Source organism: Ambystoma mexicanum, chromosome 3p (assembly GCF_040938575.1).
Source record: "Ambystoma mexicanum isolate Mex_15411 chromosome 3p, UKY_AmexF1_1, whole genome shotgun sequence".
Lineage (NCBI taxonomy): Eukaryota > Metazoa > Chordata > Amphibia > Caudata > Ambystomatidae > Ambystoma > Ambystoma mexicanum.
In genome coordinates this window covers 1,234,891,981-1,234,912,626 of record NC_090925.1, presented here as the reverse complement: position 1 = coordinate 1,234,912,626, position 20,646 = coordinate 1,234,891,981, and the positions used below count along the sequence as shown (strand labels likewise).

Genomic DNA, 20,646 nt, shown 5'->3' with positions numbered 1-20,646 from the left:
TATAAAGGTACTTATCTCGGCTGCTCGAGCAGCAAAGAAAGAGGAAGGACTAAGGACTTCTGGCATGTTATAGAGGAGAAGTAGTGGTGATTGGTGTTAAGAAGTCACGTGTTTTGATCACCAATGAAAAACGAACTACAAATATCTTGGGTTTTATTGGAATTGTAGTTTTTCTGGTTTTTCATGATTGATGTTTGTTTAAATTTTGCTGCTCGAGTTTAGTAAAGAGAAGATAAAGCATAATCTGAGCCTCCGAGTCTTGACATAGAATTCTAATTGTAGATACTGCAACGGAACCATATAGGGTGCAACTGCTCTTTGCTGGTGCATAAAGCAGGCGGACGCAAATGCTGGCACATATGTATAGCAGAGATGGAGAAAGGGGGCGGAAAGGTAAGTTGCATTCCACCCCACCTCTCCACCATGCAATGAATGAAAATGGGGGGTAACGTTAATGGAAGGGGTAAAAGGCATTTTTACACCATCCATTAACCTTACGCCACCATTCAAAATGAGCTCCTATCATACCCGCCAACCCTCCCGATTCAGGCGGGAGACTCCCGCTTATTCAAGTAAAATTATTGCTATTTTTTTCAATGTTTTCCATCTAAAATAATTCTAAGCCCAATGCAACCAGTGGGAAAATTAATTTCTCACACTTTCTGTTTTAGAATTTTCCTCCAAGGTGCTTCCGAGTGTTGGCATGTATGTCCTATGCGTTTAAGGGTCGGTCAAAGAGTTACTATGGTAGAACTCTCTTGGGTCAGTTGATGTTGTCCTTCTACTATGTCTATTGTATAGATGTTGCACAACTGTAGCCCTTTTTCTGTTTCCATAGCCTGTTCTCGTCAGTGTTCGGTGTAGACAATTGTTTTAAAGACCCTTTATTTTCTTTTAAAAACAGCTATAAGATAAATATCTTTTGATTTATTTTATTTCCCCCAATACATTTAGTCTTTCAAGCTATACGTTGGATACCAGGTTAAGTGTTTATTCCATGATGGCCACTGCGTTTACTTCCCATAGCCGACGCTGTGAAGCTTCTGTCGCTTTCAGTTTTTGACAAAGAGCGCATGTGCTAAGTACAGGTTGGCTATGGTTGCCAAGGACGACAGAGTCGGTTGACAACGGTGGGGATCAAGAATCTCCGTAAGGCAAAGAGAAGAGAAGTCCTCATCTCAGCTGAACCCCAGAACCTTCAAGATGGTGAGCACAGGTTGCGCAAGCGCAGTGAGACCATAACACACAGCCAAATTGGAAACGGGGATCTTTCCTCTGAGGGTTTAGTCCAGGGCTAAAGAAGGGATGAGTGCTTACGAGGGAATCTCGAAATCGTGGAGTCCATAAATATGAGGGTCACATTTTGTTTGGGAAAGGGCTACGTTCTTGATCATCCGTAGGGAGTAGGAGCACACATGGAGTTCCTAAATAGTATTACATCAAGTCCAGAGCAGTCGGTGGCGCACAAACTAGTTGCAAATCTCAGAAATGGCTGCACAGTTTCCTTATTAAAAGGGTAACTTTTTAATTAGAGACAGATCAGTTTGTTAAACACGCTTGACTCAAATTGAAAATGATGTTTACGGCTTAGGTTGGTAAAAAAAAAAAATCATCACAATTCGGAAAAGCAATGATCCTCTGAGACCATTCAGTTCAGGTTGCTCTTTCGTTATATGGTACTGTAACTTTGATTGACTTGGTTCGTGGCAGTTGTGTGTATTCGGTCAATCCAGTCCTCACAGTCTTGTTCTTTCTTTGCATAAAGGGACTTGTGTTGCTTTTTCCCATTAAAAATTTAGACTTACTGGAATGTTTAAAAACATAATAATAAAGACTTGGAATGAGCTACAAAGAACTCGCATAGTACACATTGACAGCTCTGAAAAGGAAAAGGTGGCACATGGCCTCAGCTGATAGATCTAACCCAAAAGCCTCCAAACAGGCAGCTACAAGCCAACACCTGTAAGTGCTGCCACTTTTGCTGCCTGCCTGATATTCATGGAGCAATTTGAAGAAATGTAATAAATGTACAGCAATTAGGCATGGGCAAGTCGAAACCTCCTCCTTTTTTTTTTTTTTTCTCGTCCACTGCTAATAAAGTGTTGCAGGGCAAGGAAAACCCTCTTGCCTAAGGGTCCTCTCTGATGTTATGATATGATAGGTTATTTATAACGCGCTTATTACCCAGAGGTTACTAAGCGCGGACCCGGGGATCGAACCTGTGTTGCTCCGTGTCGTCTTGCTTCCAAGGTGAGCACGTTGCCCCTCAGCTATCCTCCCAATTTGTTCCTAAGCGCGAAGCCGCAACTATTATTCCTCTTCTTAAAAAAATCTTTCCTTACTCCTACTGAACCAGATAATTTCCGTCCTATTTCTCTCGTGCCCTATCTCCTGAAAATGTGAGCATCTTGTTTATTTACAACTTAGCTTGTATGTCACTGCTTACAATCTTCTCCCCCCTTCTCAATCTGGTTTAAGACTAAGGCTCCCAGTTTTATGGTCTTTTTTTTCTGCTATTTCCATCTGTATCTGTGCATATCTATGTGTTGGCCTTTTTTTCTGTATTTATCCACATTTAGTTTTTGTCATATAAAAGATAATTCGCAACCAGTATTTTTCTGCATTTATTCTAATTAAAAAATCATTTATTAAAGCACACATGCAGCCATATAGGAAAGAAATGATAGCTCAATTTTTTCCATAACAATAAACTGTTGCTCTTGTGACTGCTTCTGCCTCAAGATATAAGAACTTTAATGCTATTTTTATACAACTTTTATAAAACTTTTACACTCTCCATGCTGACAATCTGCAATGCGATTGGCTTGTGGTGTATGAGTGACATCATAGAGAACAGACGGACGGAAAGACCTGTTTTTCCATTCTTGTTTTCTCCATTTTTATAAATAAATACAGACAGAAAGCAGATTGATTTCAGTCCGTATTTATTTGTAAAAATGGAAACCTGGAACCCTTTATTTATGACCTAGTTTTTCTACTGAGACTGCACTACTTTCTGTATCTAACTCTATTCTCTGTGCTCGTCATCTTAACACTTGCACTCTTGTTCGTCTTTATTTAAATGCTGTCTTTGACAATGTGGATCACTCTATTGTTCTTCTTTCTACACTTACTTTACCCAGTCTATCTGACTTTTTTCTCTTATTTGATTTCACTGTTATTTGTCTGGGGGCTCATTCACGGTTTCTTGGACAGGTTCTTTTTGTCAGTTGTTGCCTTGTATGGGGTTCACCAGGCTTCTGTTCTTGGCCCTCTTCTTTTCTGTTTATACACTTAGCCCCTTGCGTCGTTGATCCTTGATTTTGGTTTCCAAATGCATCTATTCGCAGACAACACACAGATCTTCCTCTCTCTTCCTTCTTTCACTGATGCTATTAATTCCTGCATTTCTTCCTGTCTCTGTGCTGTGCAATCCTGGATGGCGTTTAAGTTTCTTTACCTCAATCCTAAAAGGAAATCTTATATTTTCTGGCCACTCCTTCTATTCCTTCTCCTTTGACAATTTTGTTTCCTCCAATGCAGTTCCTGGTTACTCCCCAGGCTCGCAACTTGGATATCATTTTTGTAGTCCTCCTTTTCTGTACAACCTCAACCTTCCTTTGTTCAGTCGTGCCGTTTCTTTCTGTTTAATATTCGGAAAAATAGGCCTCTTTTAACTTTCTCTTCCATTAAAACCCTACTTTGTTCTCTTGTGTTGTCTCGACTCAACTACTACTGTTCGCTCTACTTGGCTTACCTACTTATGCTCTATTCTCCCTTCTTTGGTACGGATTCTGTTTTGTATCCCATGGTCTGCCAGCATCTCTCCTTATCTGACTCGTCTGCATTAGCTCCTAATTAAGCAACGTCTGGAGTTTCAATTTTTGTGTTTTTGTTTTCAAATGCATTCATCCTTTAGCTACCTTGTATTTCCGTTCTCTGGTTTCTTTATACATTCCTCTAGACACTTACGCTCTGTCTCCAGTTTCATCTTTCTGTTCTCTGGCCCCCTTGTGCTTCCTCTTGGTTCTGCTCCTTTCGTCTCCTAGCTCCCGCTCTCTGGAATTCTCTTCCTCTGTCAATTAATTCTTCTAATCTATCCCAATTTAAAATATGTCTAAAACGCCACCTTCTTCAATCTGTCTCTTTGTGCAATGCTTGATGTAACATTGTTGATGCATTGGTTTGTGATCTTGCTTTCACCATTTGCCTTGTTTGTACTGTAATCACCTCGTCTGTTCAGCGCTTTGGATAAAAGTGATATATACACTTTTGTAGATAAATGGAGAGATGCAGTGAGTGCTTCAGATTATCACATGGCAGGTTCACTGGTCTCTCCACAAAAGAACAAAGAAAGGCAGCCAACAAGACAAAACCCTAAATTACCTCATACGCACTTGCTGTCTGTGTTGATTTGTTCCTCTCTAAAATGGAGAACACTGCATGCTCAACGTTCAAAGTGAGTGGACACACCGTAACTATGGTGGCAGATTTCTGCACAGCAAATGCCACGGCTGTTAAAGCTTGTTCACAGGGGAAATGGCCTTGCATTACTGTATCGAAAAGACCACTATAGCATGCTAATGGCTTGTGTTTTTGCAAGGATCCCTGTGTGAGTACTGCTGTCATGACCTGCCAATTTGAATGTGAGAATAGGAAGAATGGCTTATTGTAATCTGCTGTTGAAAGCACTGGTACACTGCTGATTGCTGTTTTTAAGTCTTCAAAACATTCTGCCATCTCTTCTGTCCATGCAAGTGTTCCTTTAATTTGTTGTGCTTCCTTGAGTGCCTGCAACACGGGTCTGATGTATGTTGAGTAATCAAGCACCCATGTTCAGCAACAATTGCATAGGCCTAGGAATTGCTGATTTTCTCTGATTGTTTTAGGCTGTGATGTGTTCCTCACTGCTGTGGCTCTGTCTCGGCATATCTTTCTCCCCCCTGCTGTTGATATGCTCTGTCCCAAGTACACCTTTTCTTTCTGGCAGTACTGTAGTTTGTCTCTGTCCACCTTGTACCCTTTATCTGCAAGTATTGTCAGGAGTTATACTGTGTCCTTTCAACACTGTTCCTCTGTTGTGCTGCACACTATTAGGTTGTCTACGTATTGCAGAACTGCACTGGCCATGTTGTTGTTTTGTAAATCCATCTGAAGGAACCTGTTAAAACTGGGCGATTCGCAGTACTGAGTGTGCTGGGATCTCTTTCCGCAGTATGAAAATGCTGTTGGGTATTGGGAGTCTGGATGCAACGGTGTTGTGAAGAAGGCATTTTTAAGATCTATTCCAACTGCCAAGCATCCTGGGGGACGCGTTCTTCTCTTGCGAAGGGCTGTTTCTGTACGCATTTCCTCTGTTGCCTCTCCAAGTCATCAACACACTCAGACGATGTCAATGCAAGATGATACGTGGTTACCAAATCTGAAGATGGCTGCCAGAGGAGGGGCTTAGGCAGAGGACTGTCATTAGATGGGGGCACTATGACCCAGATGACAGCGATTGGTTTAGAGGAGAAATGCAGTTTTTAAGTGAAAGTGAAACTGTTTTTTTTTTTTTTTACTGAGGCTTCCCAGCTTTACCACAGGGAATATTCATGGGTATGTGAATCCATTCCAGACCCATGCTGGAGAACATAGTTATAGGTAAGTAACTTAAACCTTATGTTATGTTGATTTATACTGTGCACCTCTACCACCCAAGGGCAGTCTCCAGATGCAAATGTGGGATTTGTTAGCTATGATGACAGTTTATAAATACGCAGTATGTTTATTATTTCTCAGTAACCCTATAAATACACAAATTAGTGATGAGAGCAGTGCATTGCTCCGCTACATTTTATGCAAAGAAGAAGTGATGAAAAGAATACATAGGCCGCTGCCATCCTTTTGAGAAACCGATTTATCTTTGAAAGGAAACACTGTTTCAGGAATTGCATAAATTCACTTTAAAGATATGCCAAGTCTCCATTCAGGATTGTACACACAACAGTTTACTTATAGGGGATTGTTGTATCTGCATACAAAGTGAACTGCCTTCCTTCTTTGTGGCAATTCATCTGTTACTTTCCTCTGTTCGCAATCCCCCTTTGCTTGTGCGGCTTGATTGCTCGAACGTGGCCTCTGATATCCGGTGCAGTCTTGGGCTGGCGTATATATTACTTGTATTCAAACAAAAACATGGCTTATTAGAACATTTACATTCTAAATGTTGGTTTCTCATTCCATTCATGCTTGTTATGCAAACTTTTCATTGCATGTGGAGAAACAAGAAAGTATCTTACCCGTTTGATCCTTGATTGGTTTTTGCATTGTTACGATGTCAGCTATAGGATGCTCAAAATAGGATGCTCCTTGGTCATTCAGGAGGCTGACCTGAGTACAAGATCTGTTTTTTCATGTGTAAAAATAAACCCCCCAAATAAAGAAGCAAGCCTTTCTTCATGTGCTTCTGCTAATTGAACCTCTGTCTTGCATTTTTTTGAATTTGTTTTTTATTTGTTTTTAATCTCTTGATGTTTTTAGAAAATAGGATGATTGCAAGTAGACAGAAGAGCAAAAGACGATGTTCTAAAAGAAGACAGATTAGTTCCCTGATATGGTTGGAACAATGTTCAAATCCCGAGGAGGGAGCATCACTTTGAGGATGTGTTGCATGATGTTCACTGTAGCTAACAACCATTTCAGTTTGTCTCCTATCAATTTGTTCCAACAGTTTTCCTCGTCTTGGAGGCTGAAGTTAGAAATGGTGTGTTTCAAGTATGTAAAACGGATATCTCGCGTTGCTGGACAGTTCAGAAGGAGATGGCGAATGGTTTCCTTTTTTTGTAGTGGATTTGCAGATGCGACAACAATTAGTTGGGGCTACACCTCTAATTGCTAGAACTTCATTTGTTTCCAGTAGGTTCAGGTGAATTTTCAGAAAATAGTTCTGTGCCGACCTACTTGGGAATAATTTGAGATATGTTTGTACAGTGTCCAGCTTCTTGAAAAACAGAGGAAGATGGCTGGCGAGTTTGTATTTATTTGCTGTCTCGATGGTCTTTATCCAGTCGAGCTCTCAGATCTTTTTGATAACTTTGACCGGGTTAGTTATGAGCTCGTCCTCACTGCTTTCCACTGAGTGTAAGAGGGTCAAGTTCTTGGTTTCCCATCTCAGCAGCATTTTACATGATCCAAGCCGGATTTCTTGGTTTATCAGGCGATAGGCATATGGTGAATCTTTCAGGATACATTTCCTATATAGCAAGACGCTGTTTTAATCTACTGTTGTTTCCAAAGATTCTAGACTGAGTTCACGTCTGATCAATGGGATAGGGGTTGATTTTGGAAGGTCGAAGATTGTTCTCCAGAAGATTGCTTCTAGTTTAGGCCATAATTCTGTAGGGAGGTTAGGCATAGCGTCAGCGCCGTAGGTTAAAGATGGTATAACCTTCTTTTTATAGAAATCTCTGACTGGGATCGATGAGTATCGTCTGAATTTGGTGTCATTGGCTTTCCCTTGGATTGCTAGTTTTTTTGTTTTTTCATCAAGTACCTCTTGCATCGCTTTGTCCTTTGTTGAGCTGTCCAGTGTGATACCAAGGTACTTGAAGTTGGTGACTCTTTCAATTGTGGTTGGGCCCAAAAGGAGGAGAATCCTTTCCTTTGTCCTAGTTGATTTTTCGATAACCATCATTTTTGTTTTCTCTTCGTTGATTACAGGTTATTTTCCGCCATATACTGCTGTAGGTTGGTAAATTGGCGTTGTAGGCCTATGGGAGTGTGATCTATAAGGATCAAGTCGTCCGTGTAGAGCAGGCGACTGATTCGGTCTCCTCCAAGCTTTGGTAGAAATGCTCGGACTGATTTCTCGGATTCTTGGAAGTCTCCTAAGTATGTCCAAAACAAGGCCGGGGCCAAAGGGCAGCCCTGTTTGACACCTCTGGCCGTGTTTATCTCCCCAGATAGGGTCCCTTGTTGGTTCAGTCGGACTTGCATGGACGTGTTGGAATATAGGGCTTTATTTGGGCCGAGCAGTTCGTGTGGACATTTCCATAGAGTACTTTTCTGCCATAGTCTCGAGCGGTCAACTTTATCAAACGCCTGAGTAAGGTGACAAAGGTGATGAATAGGCGGGGTCGGCCTTCCAGGATCTTGCTTTTCAGCTAACTCAAAATAAGTATGTTAGCGTTCGTGCCCATGTTCTTTTTGAAACCTGTCTGTAGATTGTCCTGGCAGGGGGCTTTATTGGCCCATGTAGTAAAATGTTGTAGAAGAAGAGACCCAAAAAGTTTGCCTATTGGGTGTAAAAGGGCAATTGGGTGGTAATTAGCTGGGTCAGCGTTGTTTCCTTTTTTATAGATAGGCACTATGTTCGCACAAGTCCATGATGGTGGGATGGATTTGGAGGTAGTACAGCGACTAAAGATTGTGCTCAGGAGTGATGAGCAAGTTTCTGGGTGTGTTTTCAAGTCCAGGTTAGTTATTCCATCTGGACCTGGGGCACGGGATGGTTTTAGTTTTCTTATCAAATCTTGAATGTCATCAATATTGTCTAGCTGGATCCAGGGGGCGTCGCAATTGCCCGGGGGCCCCTGAGCGGTTTTGGGTCTTTGGAAGAGGATTTCATAGTAGGCCTCCCAAGCTGATTGTCCGATTCCATTCAATTGGCACGGTGGAGCACCAGGTGTTGTTGAGCGAAGGAGGGACCAAAAGTCTCTGGCGTGGTTGCCGTTTATAGCCTCGAGGATGTTTTCGGCATCTTGTTGGTATAGTTTATGGTGGTGACCTCTCAGCCATGCTTTATAGGTTTTTACGGCTGCGCTGATGATGTTTGATGACAGCTGGGGGTTTAATTTTCGTGCCTGCCTTTTAGTTCTTCTAAGGTCCCTCTTTTTTTCCGTGATCAGTTTATCGTAGATGTGCTTTTTTTGAGTCTTGGTTAGCTTTTTCTTCCCCTGTGGGACTCTGAAGGTAGTCAGCAGTGGAGTGTAGTCCACCGCCATCGGATATTCTCGGTTGGTTAAATCCTTGTAGGCCACCGTTAAAGAGCTGTTTGCCCCTTCTGTCATGTTTGTTAGGTCTATATGACTCTTCTAGGGCAGGGGGTGGTGGGTTTTCGACCTGTTCTTTACTATTGTCATGTTCCCCTGAGCAGAGCTTTGATCCACAAATAGGTGTCAAGTCTTGTTGTAAAGATGGATTTGGCCTGGTAGGGGACTTTCTCCCAGGCGGAGGTGGTTTTAAACTTTTTGTTGGAGTTGGGGTCCCCACCATCTGGTTTCCATCTTGGAGTTGATTACAAGCTTGCTGTTCTGGTTCAGGCTCTTTGGTGTTGGGGGTTGGTGCTTCTTGGGTAGGCTGAGGCGCTTCTGTCCTGTCTGTTGTTGTATTTGTCGTTAGAGGTGTTGGGGAGGACGTTGAGGAGGGATTTGAATCTAGGTCATGCTCGACGGGCGACAAGACAGTCTTTGTTAGTGCACTTGCGGATGCAAGTTTTCCCATAAATTGCCAGTTGTCCTTGTTTATTTTTTGGGCAAGGTAATCGTCCCCTCTCAAGGAGGGTAGAGAAGATTTTCTTTGTGCTATTACCAACCTATGCTGCTTGCGAGGTGGTGTGTTTTCGTTTACAGCCTCAAGCATTTCGGCGTCCGTTAATTCTTGGCTCTTTTCTTGGATTGCTTTAGAATGTTTACAGAAAAAGTCTGATAGCAATTTTAAAGGAGGTTGAGGTTTCTTTGTACCCTTTCTTGTACCTTTTGTGGCTCGCTCGACCCATTTTATTAGGCTTGCCCTGTTTTTGGCTCGCCCTTTGCTTCACCAAAGGTTTTGTTTGTTTGTTGAGTTTGTCTTTGTCTAGGATTTCCTCAATAGAGTCACCCACTTTCCGTGGTCTTTTTTTTCTGGTTATGAGGTTTTTCCCCCTTTTCATAATGGGCTGTTTGGGGTGTAGGGTCGACGTTGGCTTCAGCATGTCCCTGCGTTTCAGAAGGCACCGTTGCTGCTGGATTTGCGTGGATCAATGCTTTTACAGTTAATACGGTAGTGGGTGGAGCTGCGTCAATGTTAGTTTCGCTTTCTATGTTGGGTGCCGGACACGCGTCTCCAGGCGTCTGCGAGGGTGAGGGAGCCGTTGCTGCGGGCAGACTTTCGCTGTCTTGACCAAGCCCTCGGTCATCACCTTCACTCGTCGGCACTTCAGATGAGTCGCCCCCCTGAGGGGCAGCCGGAGCGGAGTCTGTTGCCATCCGTCCCGAAGACACGTCGGCCAGCAGATCCGGAGAACTCGACGCGGCCCCGCCCCTCCGGGGGACAGCGGAGCTCCGGCGAGAGCCGAACCAACATGTAAACGGGTGGAGGCCGTGGGAGAGTCCTGGGTTGCGTTACAGGGCTCGTTTAAGGTAAGATTTGTTCCCCGAAGGGGAGCGGCAGTATCTTTTTGAAGTAAAGAGTCGCAGGTAGTTAAGGCTCTGTGTTTTTCACTAGAGGTTGTTGATGGTGTGGACACAGAGGATCCCTTAGTTTGGCAGTTTACCATGCTCTCAGCAGTCGGGGGGGAAAGAGAGGTTGTTGATGTTCTTGTGTGGTGTTTATATTTTCAGTTGGGGACGTCTTGCGAGAGCGCCTTAGGCAGCGTCCTGTGATATCCTCTAGATCAAAAGGGGGTGTCTTGGGGGGGGGGGCATCTTTGCAGTTTTTGCCGTCTTGCCTGGCATGACTGCAAGACTGCCACTCACCGCCACTCCACGTCCGCTCTGCGGAGTAAATTAGTTTTTGTAGAGGTGACTAGAAACATGCCTCCAAGGGTAGCAGTAGACAAGGAAAAAATACTGGAATGGTGGTAGCAGACGGTGTGCAGTTATAATGTCGACTGCAAAAAGTCGAAAACAAAAATGTCAAAAAAAAAAGATTTTTTTATTTTTTTTTTATTTGTATGTTTTTTTGGGTTTAGCTATTAAAAATCAAGGGGAAGTTGCTGGGGGCACCCCCCATAAAAAAAAAAAAAATTCTTTAAAAACACATTTTTTTTCAGCATTATTTATTTCGACATTTTTGTTTTCGACATGTTCACTATAAACCGTAGCAGACTGCAAGACTGCCACTCACTGCCACTCCGCCACTTGCATTTTTCTGTTTCAGATCATGTGTAGCGAAATGTGGCATTTTCCTTGCTACAAAATTACAGCAATCCTATTCACATTTTAAGGGGTTTGCATGTTCTAAATTGTTTCATAACATGGGTCTTAAAAATATCGATTTAGGTGGCTTATGACATCCCTGCGTGTAATGTCATGGCACTTGGGTCAATTCAATTTAAAGTAACCACCTCTAAAAGAGGGCAACATCACAATTGGTGGGGGTGGTCCTTTAATCACCTTAAACAAAAACAGGCCCACCATTTAAGACAGAGGACATGGTTGCACATAAAGCAAGTTTGTTGTACAAAGCTCCGGGGAGCGGTTAGATGGTGTTGCAGGACCAAACTCAAGTCTCAACAATACATCAGTTGGCAGTTTATATACTTTTTTGCAAGAATTTAAAACACTCCCAGATATGTTTATTACTCTCCTTCCACCAAATATGATTGGACAAAACCTTTTCAAAGAAATACCATTCTGTTACATTTTCATTGGTCAGGCTTGTCTTCAATATTATCTTCAGATCATATTTTAAACACACACCTCTTCTTAGGATTGGATGTAGTAGGTCCTGACTTTGGTGTATGGCTTAAACATTAGCATTGAAAACATAATGAATTTCTCGCAATAAGTGGCCTAAAACCTTTAACTTTAAGTATGGTTGCACATGGTCTCGCTGACTTATTTGAGCAAATAGACGAAGGTCTGCTTAGCCATTATTTCCCTTGAACTATAGATGGCCATCTCCATTCCACAGTTTCTGGCACCTTTAAAAGACATAAGTTATGCGACTACATACAACCTGGAAAAATACTTAATCAAACAAATGACCAATCCCCTCTAAAGATTTGAATACAAATGGCAAGATAACATCTGTTCCCTTGCAACTTTTCCAGTCTACAGGAAGGCTCCCACTTTATCGCACAATTGAAACTGAAACTCCTAAATAGCTTTAGGCATTTAACTTATCCTCCGTTTTACTACCGACCAGAATAAACAACAAAACTCTTTTGGTCACGCTCTCAAACATCAGGAGATTATATCTACTATCTACGAGACTTATCATACCATAAACATATCAGACCATAAACTTAAGACTATTTCTCCAGATGCTGACCGCAAAAGGTTAAGATTACCCATTTACCTACCTGCTGTCTTATAAAAACCTGTTTAGAAGTCAAAGTGCATTTTGCAAGAGAGCCCTAACCAATATGTTCTTATTCATTGTAAAAAGGCCTTTTATATTGACATTCACAAATTTCTCATGTATTTATATTAAGGTACAGGTATGTTTTTACATTTGGTTGATTTGATAGGTTCTCTTTCTGCGTGGGTCCAAGCTAATATTGTAACAGTTCTGAACAAAAAGTTAACTGTGCTCAGTTTGCCGCTCCCCCTGTCATCAATATGGCGCTCGCAACATGAATTCCTTATAATAGAAGGGACCCTCCTTGACAACCCTGACATTCCCCACCTTTAGATAATATTTTAACAAATAATAATTATCCTCTTGGGGAACATCTCTACAACCATCTGATCTGTCACCTCAGTCTCAAATTGGGCATACTCCTCCAATTAATCAACTTGACTCTTTCCCCCCGCACTCCCGCACTGTTTCCGCAATCTCCCCCCTTCACACAAACATGCCAATTTGGTGGCGGAAACCAAACCGTTTTAGTTTGAGTACTCATATGGGATGAAGTAGTGGTGGCCCTAGTCTTGGACAGGGTTACAATTATCATGGCCGCACAGGTTGGTACCTGGGCAGAGCAACGACGTAAAACATACTGGCAGGAACAAAAAAGAATAAGTAGAAAGACACGAATGGGCATCAACATCTTCACACCAAGGCTCAATCAGGGAGGTACCCATGCAAACAAAGAGTCTATCCATGAGTGGTTGTTGATCCCAGCCTCAGTTTCCATGACCTCTTTCAGTTTATGCAGAGCAGCGATAGTTCTGGTGATCATACCGTTCTCTGTGTCGTTTGGAGGCACAAATGTACAGCAGGTAATCCCCATTTTCCAGCATACGTCGCCCTCCATCGCTGTCAAGAAGTCGAGTATGTACCGGTTTTGCAAGGTTATGAGCCTCAGTGCCCGCAATTCTTCCTTAATGGCACTAAACTCTGACTCGAAGTGTTCACAAAGAGCAAGAGTTCATACCGGGTAACCTGGAACCATTTGGCATTTTCCACTGCTTGAATGCCAGGGGCCAGGAGGGAGGAAAAAGATTTATGTGTGGCTAAACGGCAGATATCGATCAGGAATGTATGCCAAGGCCTGTGAGAATGCTTGTGAAGATCAGCCTGTTCAGTTACCAGGGGGTGCCCCTGTGCAGCATTGCAGCGGTGTTGTACACCGCCTACAATCGCCTTCCCTCTGTTTATTGTAACCCAGTTGCAGAGTTCGCCCCGGGACCCCAGGATAGTGCGCCGGGAGGAGGCTCATTACCAGGTCCACAGGACAGAGTGTCGGAACACTTTCATGGAGTCCTGAGGCGCAATACGAGAGCGGACACATTCTTACTGTTTTCCTCTTTGGATCTGTGGTGCTCACACGCCGCCTTCATGGCATGTATGGATCCCGGTCCTTCCCAGCACACCAGGGGTCTTGGTAACCAGGACCGAACGAACAGCGGCCATGACAGGGGGCGGGGGCATCCACTAATGTACTGGCCTAGGACCCTCCCAATGAGTCTCCCTCTGATTGGTGGGATGCTAGCTGTCCTGCTACAAAAGGAAGTGCAGGCTCTGAAAACAGGGTTGTTGCTCTTGTATTCTTCCAGGACAGCCGACCGAGGAACCAGAAGCCAGAGGCCTATGCAGATTAACAAGAGAGGCAGACATATGCCCCAATAACCCATTTTGAAACGAAGGATTTCTGAGGTCCCGACAGGCTGAAGAAACCTGGTTGGGGAATGTCCCTTCTGTAACTGTCTAATCAGCCTCCCGTACTTCTGTGTGTTCACAAGTGGTGTTGAAGGTGGGATTGAGATGAATTGATTAAAGCTCTCACCGATGAACAACAACAGTTACAGCAACTGATCCAGATACAATCCCAGCAGGCTGTAGCTGATCGAGAGGCCTTCCAATAGGCCATCCAAATACAGGGGACACTCCAGAATACTGCTCATGGCAAACAGCATGAGACTCTATTGCTTCCCTCTTCAATCCTGCAGAAGTATAAGGAAGGTGAAGACCCGGCTTTCTTTTTTCCCAGCTTCAAAAGGATTGCTAGAAGCTCACAGTGGACTGTGGATCGATGCGGGCGGTATGTAGCCCTGTTGCTGTCTGGTGTAATGCAAGGGGCATATCAAACCGCCGATCCCAATGGAGACGCCCCTATGCAGAAATTAAAAGAGCAGTCCTGGACAGGCTGGGTCAAAGAATCTTACTGCATCAAGTTGAGGGAGACTCGACTTAAGCCTGGGGAAAGCCACTGACAGCTCTATTATCGAGTGAAGGACTTGCCAGAGAAATTACTACAACCCCCCCCCCCTTCTGCAGCCATACAGAAGGTCCTAGACAAGGTGGTGCTTGAGCAGTTCCTAGATGCTCTAACTGGACCAATAAAACAATGAGTCAGACAGCATCATAGACCCAGCCTAGCCGAAGCAGTGGATATAGCTACTGCATATCAAAAGACGGGTGATAACAAGATGCCGAGGGGGGGCTTTCCAGAGGATTCTCTAGTGGAACGGAGACTATTCCACCCAGACCAGTGAGGGCGGGATTTCCATGATGGAAGACAAGCCCTTCAAGCCAGAAGAAAGAAAAGGGGGGAATCGAAGGAAAAACCACCAGTACTGAAACTGAGTTTCGACTACCTCAGTGTTATGAATGTGGGGACTGGGGTCACATTGCTCGGATTTGCCCCGAGAGAAGACCTGCTGAACCAATGGAGATCTAATACATGCATAAGGAACCCATATGTGATCTGACCTATCCATACACCGCCAAGGTACGAGTTGATGGCGACCTGACCTACGCCTTCTTGGACAACGGCAGCCAGCAGACCGCCATCTCCCCGCAAGTGAGTGACATTTCCTCTCTATCTCCTGTTAAGTATGTTCCTATACAATGTATACATGATGGTGCAAAGACATATCCCGCTAAAAGGGTACACCTAGAAATACAGGACAAGGCAGTGAGTCTAAGGGGTGCTGTTCTTCCCTCGTTACCCACCCCGGTTGTGATTGGATCGGACATGCCCCGTTTTAAAGAAATAATGGAAGACGCCGAAAAGGACTGGTGGGCGGAAGCCCCTATACCTTTGAAGAAATCCAGATGAGAAATAAGGCATAACAGACTGGACCCGCACAATGTATTTAGCCCGACCAATCGGATGGAAGATGGAGGACCACGAGCAGTCCATCAGGGCTGGGACCCTAACAGACCCTACCATTCGTATAGCTTGCGAGAGAGCAACCCAGGAAGGGAGCACAGACACAACAAAAGGACAGAGTTTTGCCTTCCGTCAGGTATTGTTCTATAGGGTCCACCTGTTGGAAGATGAAATAGACCAGGAACAGCTGGTAATACCTAGTTCCCATCGCAAGGTGGTAATCCCGTTGGCTCATAATCACCCATGCAGAAGACACATGGCCTCCCTCAAAACTTGTTAAAATGTTTTTATTGGCCCGGAATCTATGGAGAGGTAGCCCGATTTTGCAAGGAATGTTCAATATGTCAACTGACCAGCAGAATCGCGCTATCCCAGGCACCCCTCCAACGGATGCCATTGATAACCACTCACTTCCAGACAATAGGAATGGATATAGTGGGGCACTTGGAACCAGCCTGTAGGGGATATCAATACTTTTTAGTCATTGTGGACTATGCTACCAGGCCCAGAGGCCTTCCCCACAAGGGGATTTCAGCCTGACATGTCTGTGACAAGTTGATTCTGTTCTTTGCCCGAGTTGAACTAGCTGATGAAATTCTAAAAGACCAAGGCACAAATGTTATGTCTAGTCATGAGACAAGTATGTCAACGTCTTCAGATCATTCACTTAAAGACCTCGGTTTATCTTCCTCAAACCGACGGACTGGTGGAACGATATAACAAGACGATCAAGAAAATGTTACAAAGAGTCCTAGGACCGGACGGGAGGAACTGGGACAAAGCTTTACCATTACTCCTCATGGTACTATGGGATACCCTTCAGTCTTCCACACAGTTCTCCCCATTTCAGTTGTTATTTGAGAGACAGCCCTGCACTATATTTGATGTCGTAGGGGAGGAATAGGAACAAAGTGAGGAAATGCCGCTTACGGAATACGTAGAGAACCTACAGACCCACCTAGATGCCTTGCGAGAGTTGGCCAGGGCTCATCTCGGAAAAGCACAGGAGACCCAAGAAGCCGGGTTTAACAGCAAAAGCTGGTTGAGGATTTTCAAAGCCAGCGATGAGGTTCTGGTGCGGTTACCGACCAGCAACAACAACCTTTTAGCTCATTGGAGAGGCCCTTAAATGGTCAAGGACATTTTCAATAATTTTCCATACTGTCCCACACTCGTTGTTTATTTGTGCCACCCTTTTGTTCTGAAAATCCCCTAATTCCTTCAGCTGCAACTCTTCAGACTTGCTCCAATCGAGTTTTCTTTTTTTTTTTGTTTTTGTTTTTTTTTTTTAGAAAAAAATAGCTCCTTCCAAAATCAATTGAACTCTTTGAGTACACCTAATATTTTTGTGCTCTTGTCTTCTCGGCCATTCAACAGTCCTCATCACTGGATATAACTGATGCTGTAATTGACGGCCCGTTAAACTGCCCTCGAACCTAAACTGCCCTCGAACCCTGCGGAGGGCTAAGTGCACTAGGCATAGCTCATCTGCTACCTCCATGCAATTTGGAATAAAAAGCCTATGAACGCCAGAGGCATGGGGAATATGAGAGAAGATGTAGCAATATCCTTCGGATCTCTCCGCCATCTTCCTCACATGGACGTACCATACGTTGTCAGCTGCAAAACCATGTGCCTCCATCATGGGATTTAAAATCTCATAATCATCGAAAAAATAATTGTCAACATTTTTTCTTCTTAGCATTTTCTCCTCATACTTGATTAGACAATTACAATCATGAACATTCCTTTTCTTATACAAAAATTATTTAAACTCTAGATCTCCATCTGCACCCCACCCTCGTACTGAAATGAATGGTACATCTGTAGGGCATACTTAACTTCTATTCCTGCTCCCGTGCAGCTGGAGGGCTGCCAGTATCCCTTAAAGTGTCTTTTAGGTGGATCCAACTCTTATTGCCCTCCACCTTCACGGCAGTCGGAGTTTCATAGACTACTGTGTGTGGCCCATGGAAACGCTGCTTATTCCAGAGACGCACGTAAGTGCAGATTTAGACCGTCCCCGGGGAGAAGCTGTATCTTGTGTTGATCGTCGGTAGTCTTGCTGCTTTCACCTGTTGTCTGTTGGTGAGAAGACGCAACTTGTGATGATATAATCTTAACACTTTTTGTTAATGCTGTAAAATACTCCTTGAACTCCTCCCCTAAGACAGCTGTGGTCTTGTGTGCATCTGATGTCATACGTGTAGGTGAGAGGGGTGTATGTAGTCTACGCCCAGTCATGATATTCTGTGGGCTTAAATGATGGTCCATCCCTGGCTGGTTTTGTATGTAAAAAAAGACTAATGGAAGGCAGGTGATCTAATGCTTCACATTAAGGACCCCATTGAGCCTCTCTACGATTCTGTTGACCTGCAGGTGGTACACTGAGCACAACCAATGCTTTATTCCTAGCAGCGAAGTGATTTATGTGAACAAGGCATTAAAGAAGTGGGCTCCATTGTTGGATTTTAGAACTTCACTAATTCCCCACCTCGGAAATACCTCTCACCAGAAATCTCGCTGCTGATTTAGCATCTGGGTGTACGCAGGGACCAACCTGAAGCCACCAGGAAAATGGTTAAGCCACCACAATAAGATATCTGTAATGTAGCGAGTGCTCCCGAGGCGATCCGGCAATATATCCTTTGCGTGATCCTGATTTGGACCTTGACTGCTGTATGAAGGTGGTGCTTTTCGGTTGCCCCGATCCTGGGAGCGATTGGCTGCGTACTGATGCTGCTTTCTGAGGGGGCCTGCCTGGGTCGCACATCGCTGCAGGTTTCTACATGAGGGCCGTGGGGGTTGAGTGATGGCGATGGAGCTTGGACCGCAACGACTTTACAGGAGAAGAGCGGTTGGGAACTGGTGGCAGTGCATTCCCCACTGTGGTGCTGGAGTGCCTGCTGGCTGAGGCGCTTTGCGCCTGGGGCTCCACTGAGTTGTGTGGCCCGCGCAGCTACTGCTGCTGGAGTGGGTGCAGCCTGAAGCGGGCTGCTGGTTCGCTGGTGGACATGGCTGCTGGAGCAAACGCGGAGGATCGGGATTGCAGTTCTGTGGAGTCAGCATGAGCAGGTGTTAAGATGGATTTCTGAACTCTGACCTGGCGGGCAGAGGTTCAGAAGGCCAGCCTAGTTTCTTGGAACAGGGTAACCTTATGGAGAAGCCAGACCAATCAAGGTAGCATTGTCGGCAGTCAAGACTAGGTCTCGGGAGGGTTGTGGGTGATCGAAAGTCCAAAATGAACACACACTGTAAATAACACCTCAAATTACTCTGTCAGGTGTATATATCAAAAATACATATACATTTATTAAAGGCCTTTTAACTCAAACACAAAGTGAAACCACAGTAATATTAACAATTCTAACACAACACTATGCTAGAGCACATATATACAGTAACCATTGGCCTAAAGGAATATTCAACAAGTTAAGATCCACAACCTGTAACAGAAGAGGGTGTCACGCGCCATGGCCGCCTGTCCTCGTGGGGGCTATGGAAGGCTTGGAGGTTGTCCGGCCCTTAGGTGGTGCCGCTTCTCATTCCTCTTGTTTCCGGGTTTAAGGGTCTAGTTGTTTGGTGCTTCGTGGTCTTTAACCACGCCCCTCTCTGCGATGCCTCGCGTTGCAACCTCTTCGCTTCTGTGTTGGGTGTAGACGCTGTTTACCTGTTTCTCTCTATCCTTACTTTTCCCATTTTTTTGTGTTATCTGGCCCGCCTCTTTAGCGGATTTCTCCGCGTTCCAGTGTCCCCCCTCTTTCTTGCTTGTTTTTTCCTGCCTTGCCCTCCCCCCCCTCACCTTTCTCCTGCTGTATGCTCTGTCCGGATTCTCTCCTCGGAGCCGGACATTCTGCTCTCACGGAACTCACTCAGAAGTCTCTTCGCTCCACTGCTTCATCCTTGCCATTAAACCGCTGCTGGATCTCCGTCTTTGAAACTTCCTGGGAGTCTGGATTTACCATCGCCTTTACTGCTGAAAGAAAGATATGGCCATTTAAAAAGACTTACCTGCGCCCTGTTGGTTGGAGATTCGTTCCGAGAGGTTTTTTGCCTTCCCTGGCTTTTTCCTCTCCAGGGGCTTTTCCGGAAGGGGGTCCCACTGGTGCCCTTTTCCTAACAGGGGTGCCGTTGTGGCTCCACTCCGGGGAAGACCCTATCTCTTTAAAAAGAAAGGAAGAGGACGACGGAGGACGGACTATCACCAGGACAGCTCATCCGAAGAACCAGGTGAGGAGGAGAGGGGTGTTGACTAATTTAGGGGAAGAGGAACCCGCACGTGAGACACTAGACATTGACAGTGGGTCAGACGATGCAAATATACTTTAGCCAATTCTTCAAGAGTCTCAATCCTAATGAATAGGCATCCAATCCCTACAAAGTGTGGATCCTTGTGCTCAAAAGTACGTTCAGCGGGGCAGCACTCGATTGTGCGTTAAAGTACACAAGGCGTCTCTTCAAGGGGCAGTATTGTCGCAGAAAGGGAGTAAGACAATGAAGAATAGAGTTCCACTATTCGAGGAGGATCTCCACAAGGGCGCAGAGCTATTTCCAGGAATAGGGTGGTAGCGCAGGCCACCCTAACAAAGGAGTGTGGCCCTTGGGGGACACTCATGCGTAAAAGTCTATGGATGCGCCTGGGACCACCGTTAAGTGTTGCAAGTACTCCCTGAACCTCGACGCAGTACAGACCAAAACTTCACCAGTCAAGTCCAGTTCGAGTCCAGTAGTTGCGCATCTCTCCGGCTTTCAGGGGCTGCGTTCTGGGACCTCAGTCCATGGCGGGACAGTGGCGATTACTTTGCTTCTTGGGAAGGGATCGGGCCAGTTCCACTGCAGCTTATTTTAGGGCACAGGGGTCACAGCAGCAAGGCACCCACGAAGCTCGTCACTACAGCAGGTGGCACGGGTACTGCATAGGTTCGGGTTCAGGCGGACTTTCCTAATTCCAGACCTAGGAATGCTAGGTGTACGAAACTCAGCGGGAGAGTGCCTTCTTCCAAGATCTTACGGTTCCCAACGTCTCAGGTCGAAATTCAAGGTGGCAGTTCCAAGGCAAAGGTCCTACATAAGCCGGTCAGTTCACTAGGCGGTCCAGCAACACTTCAGAAGGGGCTCGTTATAGGTTAAGCAAGAGGTGCCGAAAGTAGTTAGTCTCACTACTCCAACGGGTCAAAGCACCC

The 20,646-nt window shown here is 44.8% G+C and overlaps 1 protein-coding gene across 2 annotated transcripts in view; it reads left to right on the top strand.

The window, feature by feature from the left end:
* The first annotated feature begins 836 nt into the window (after positions 1-836).
* IFT56 (intraflagellar transport 56) overlaps positions 837-20,646 on the top strand; it is a 1,056,475-nt gene continuing 1,036,665 nt past the window's right edge. The window contains exons 1-2 of one of the 2 annotated variants that reach the window (XM_069652707.1): positions 1,096-1,206; positions 5,566-5,643. Coding sequence is in view for 1 of the 2 variants with exons in the window: in XM_069652706.1 (XP_069508807.1) it covers positions 1,204-1,206 (3 nt within the window). In the remaining variant the exon portion in view is untranslated. Of the gene's footprint in view, positions 1,207-5,565; positions 5,644-20,646 lie in introns of both variants that reach the window. The other variant, XM_069652706.1, reaches the window with a different exon arrangement.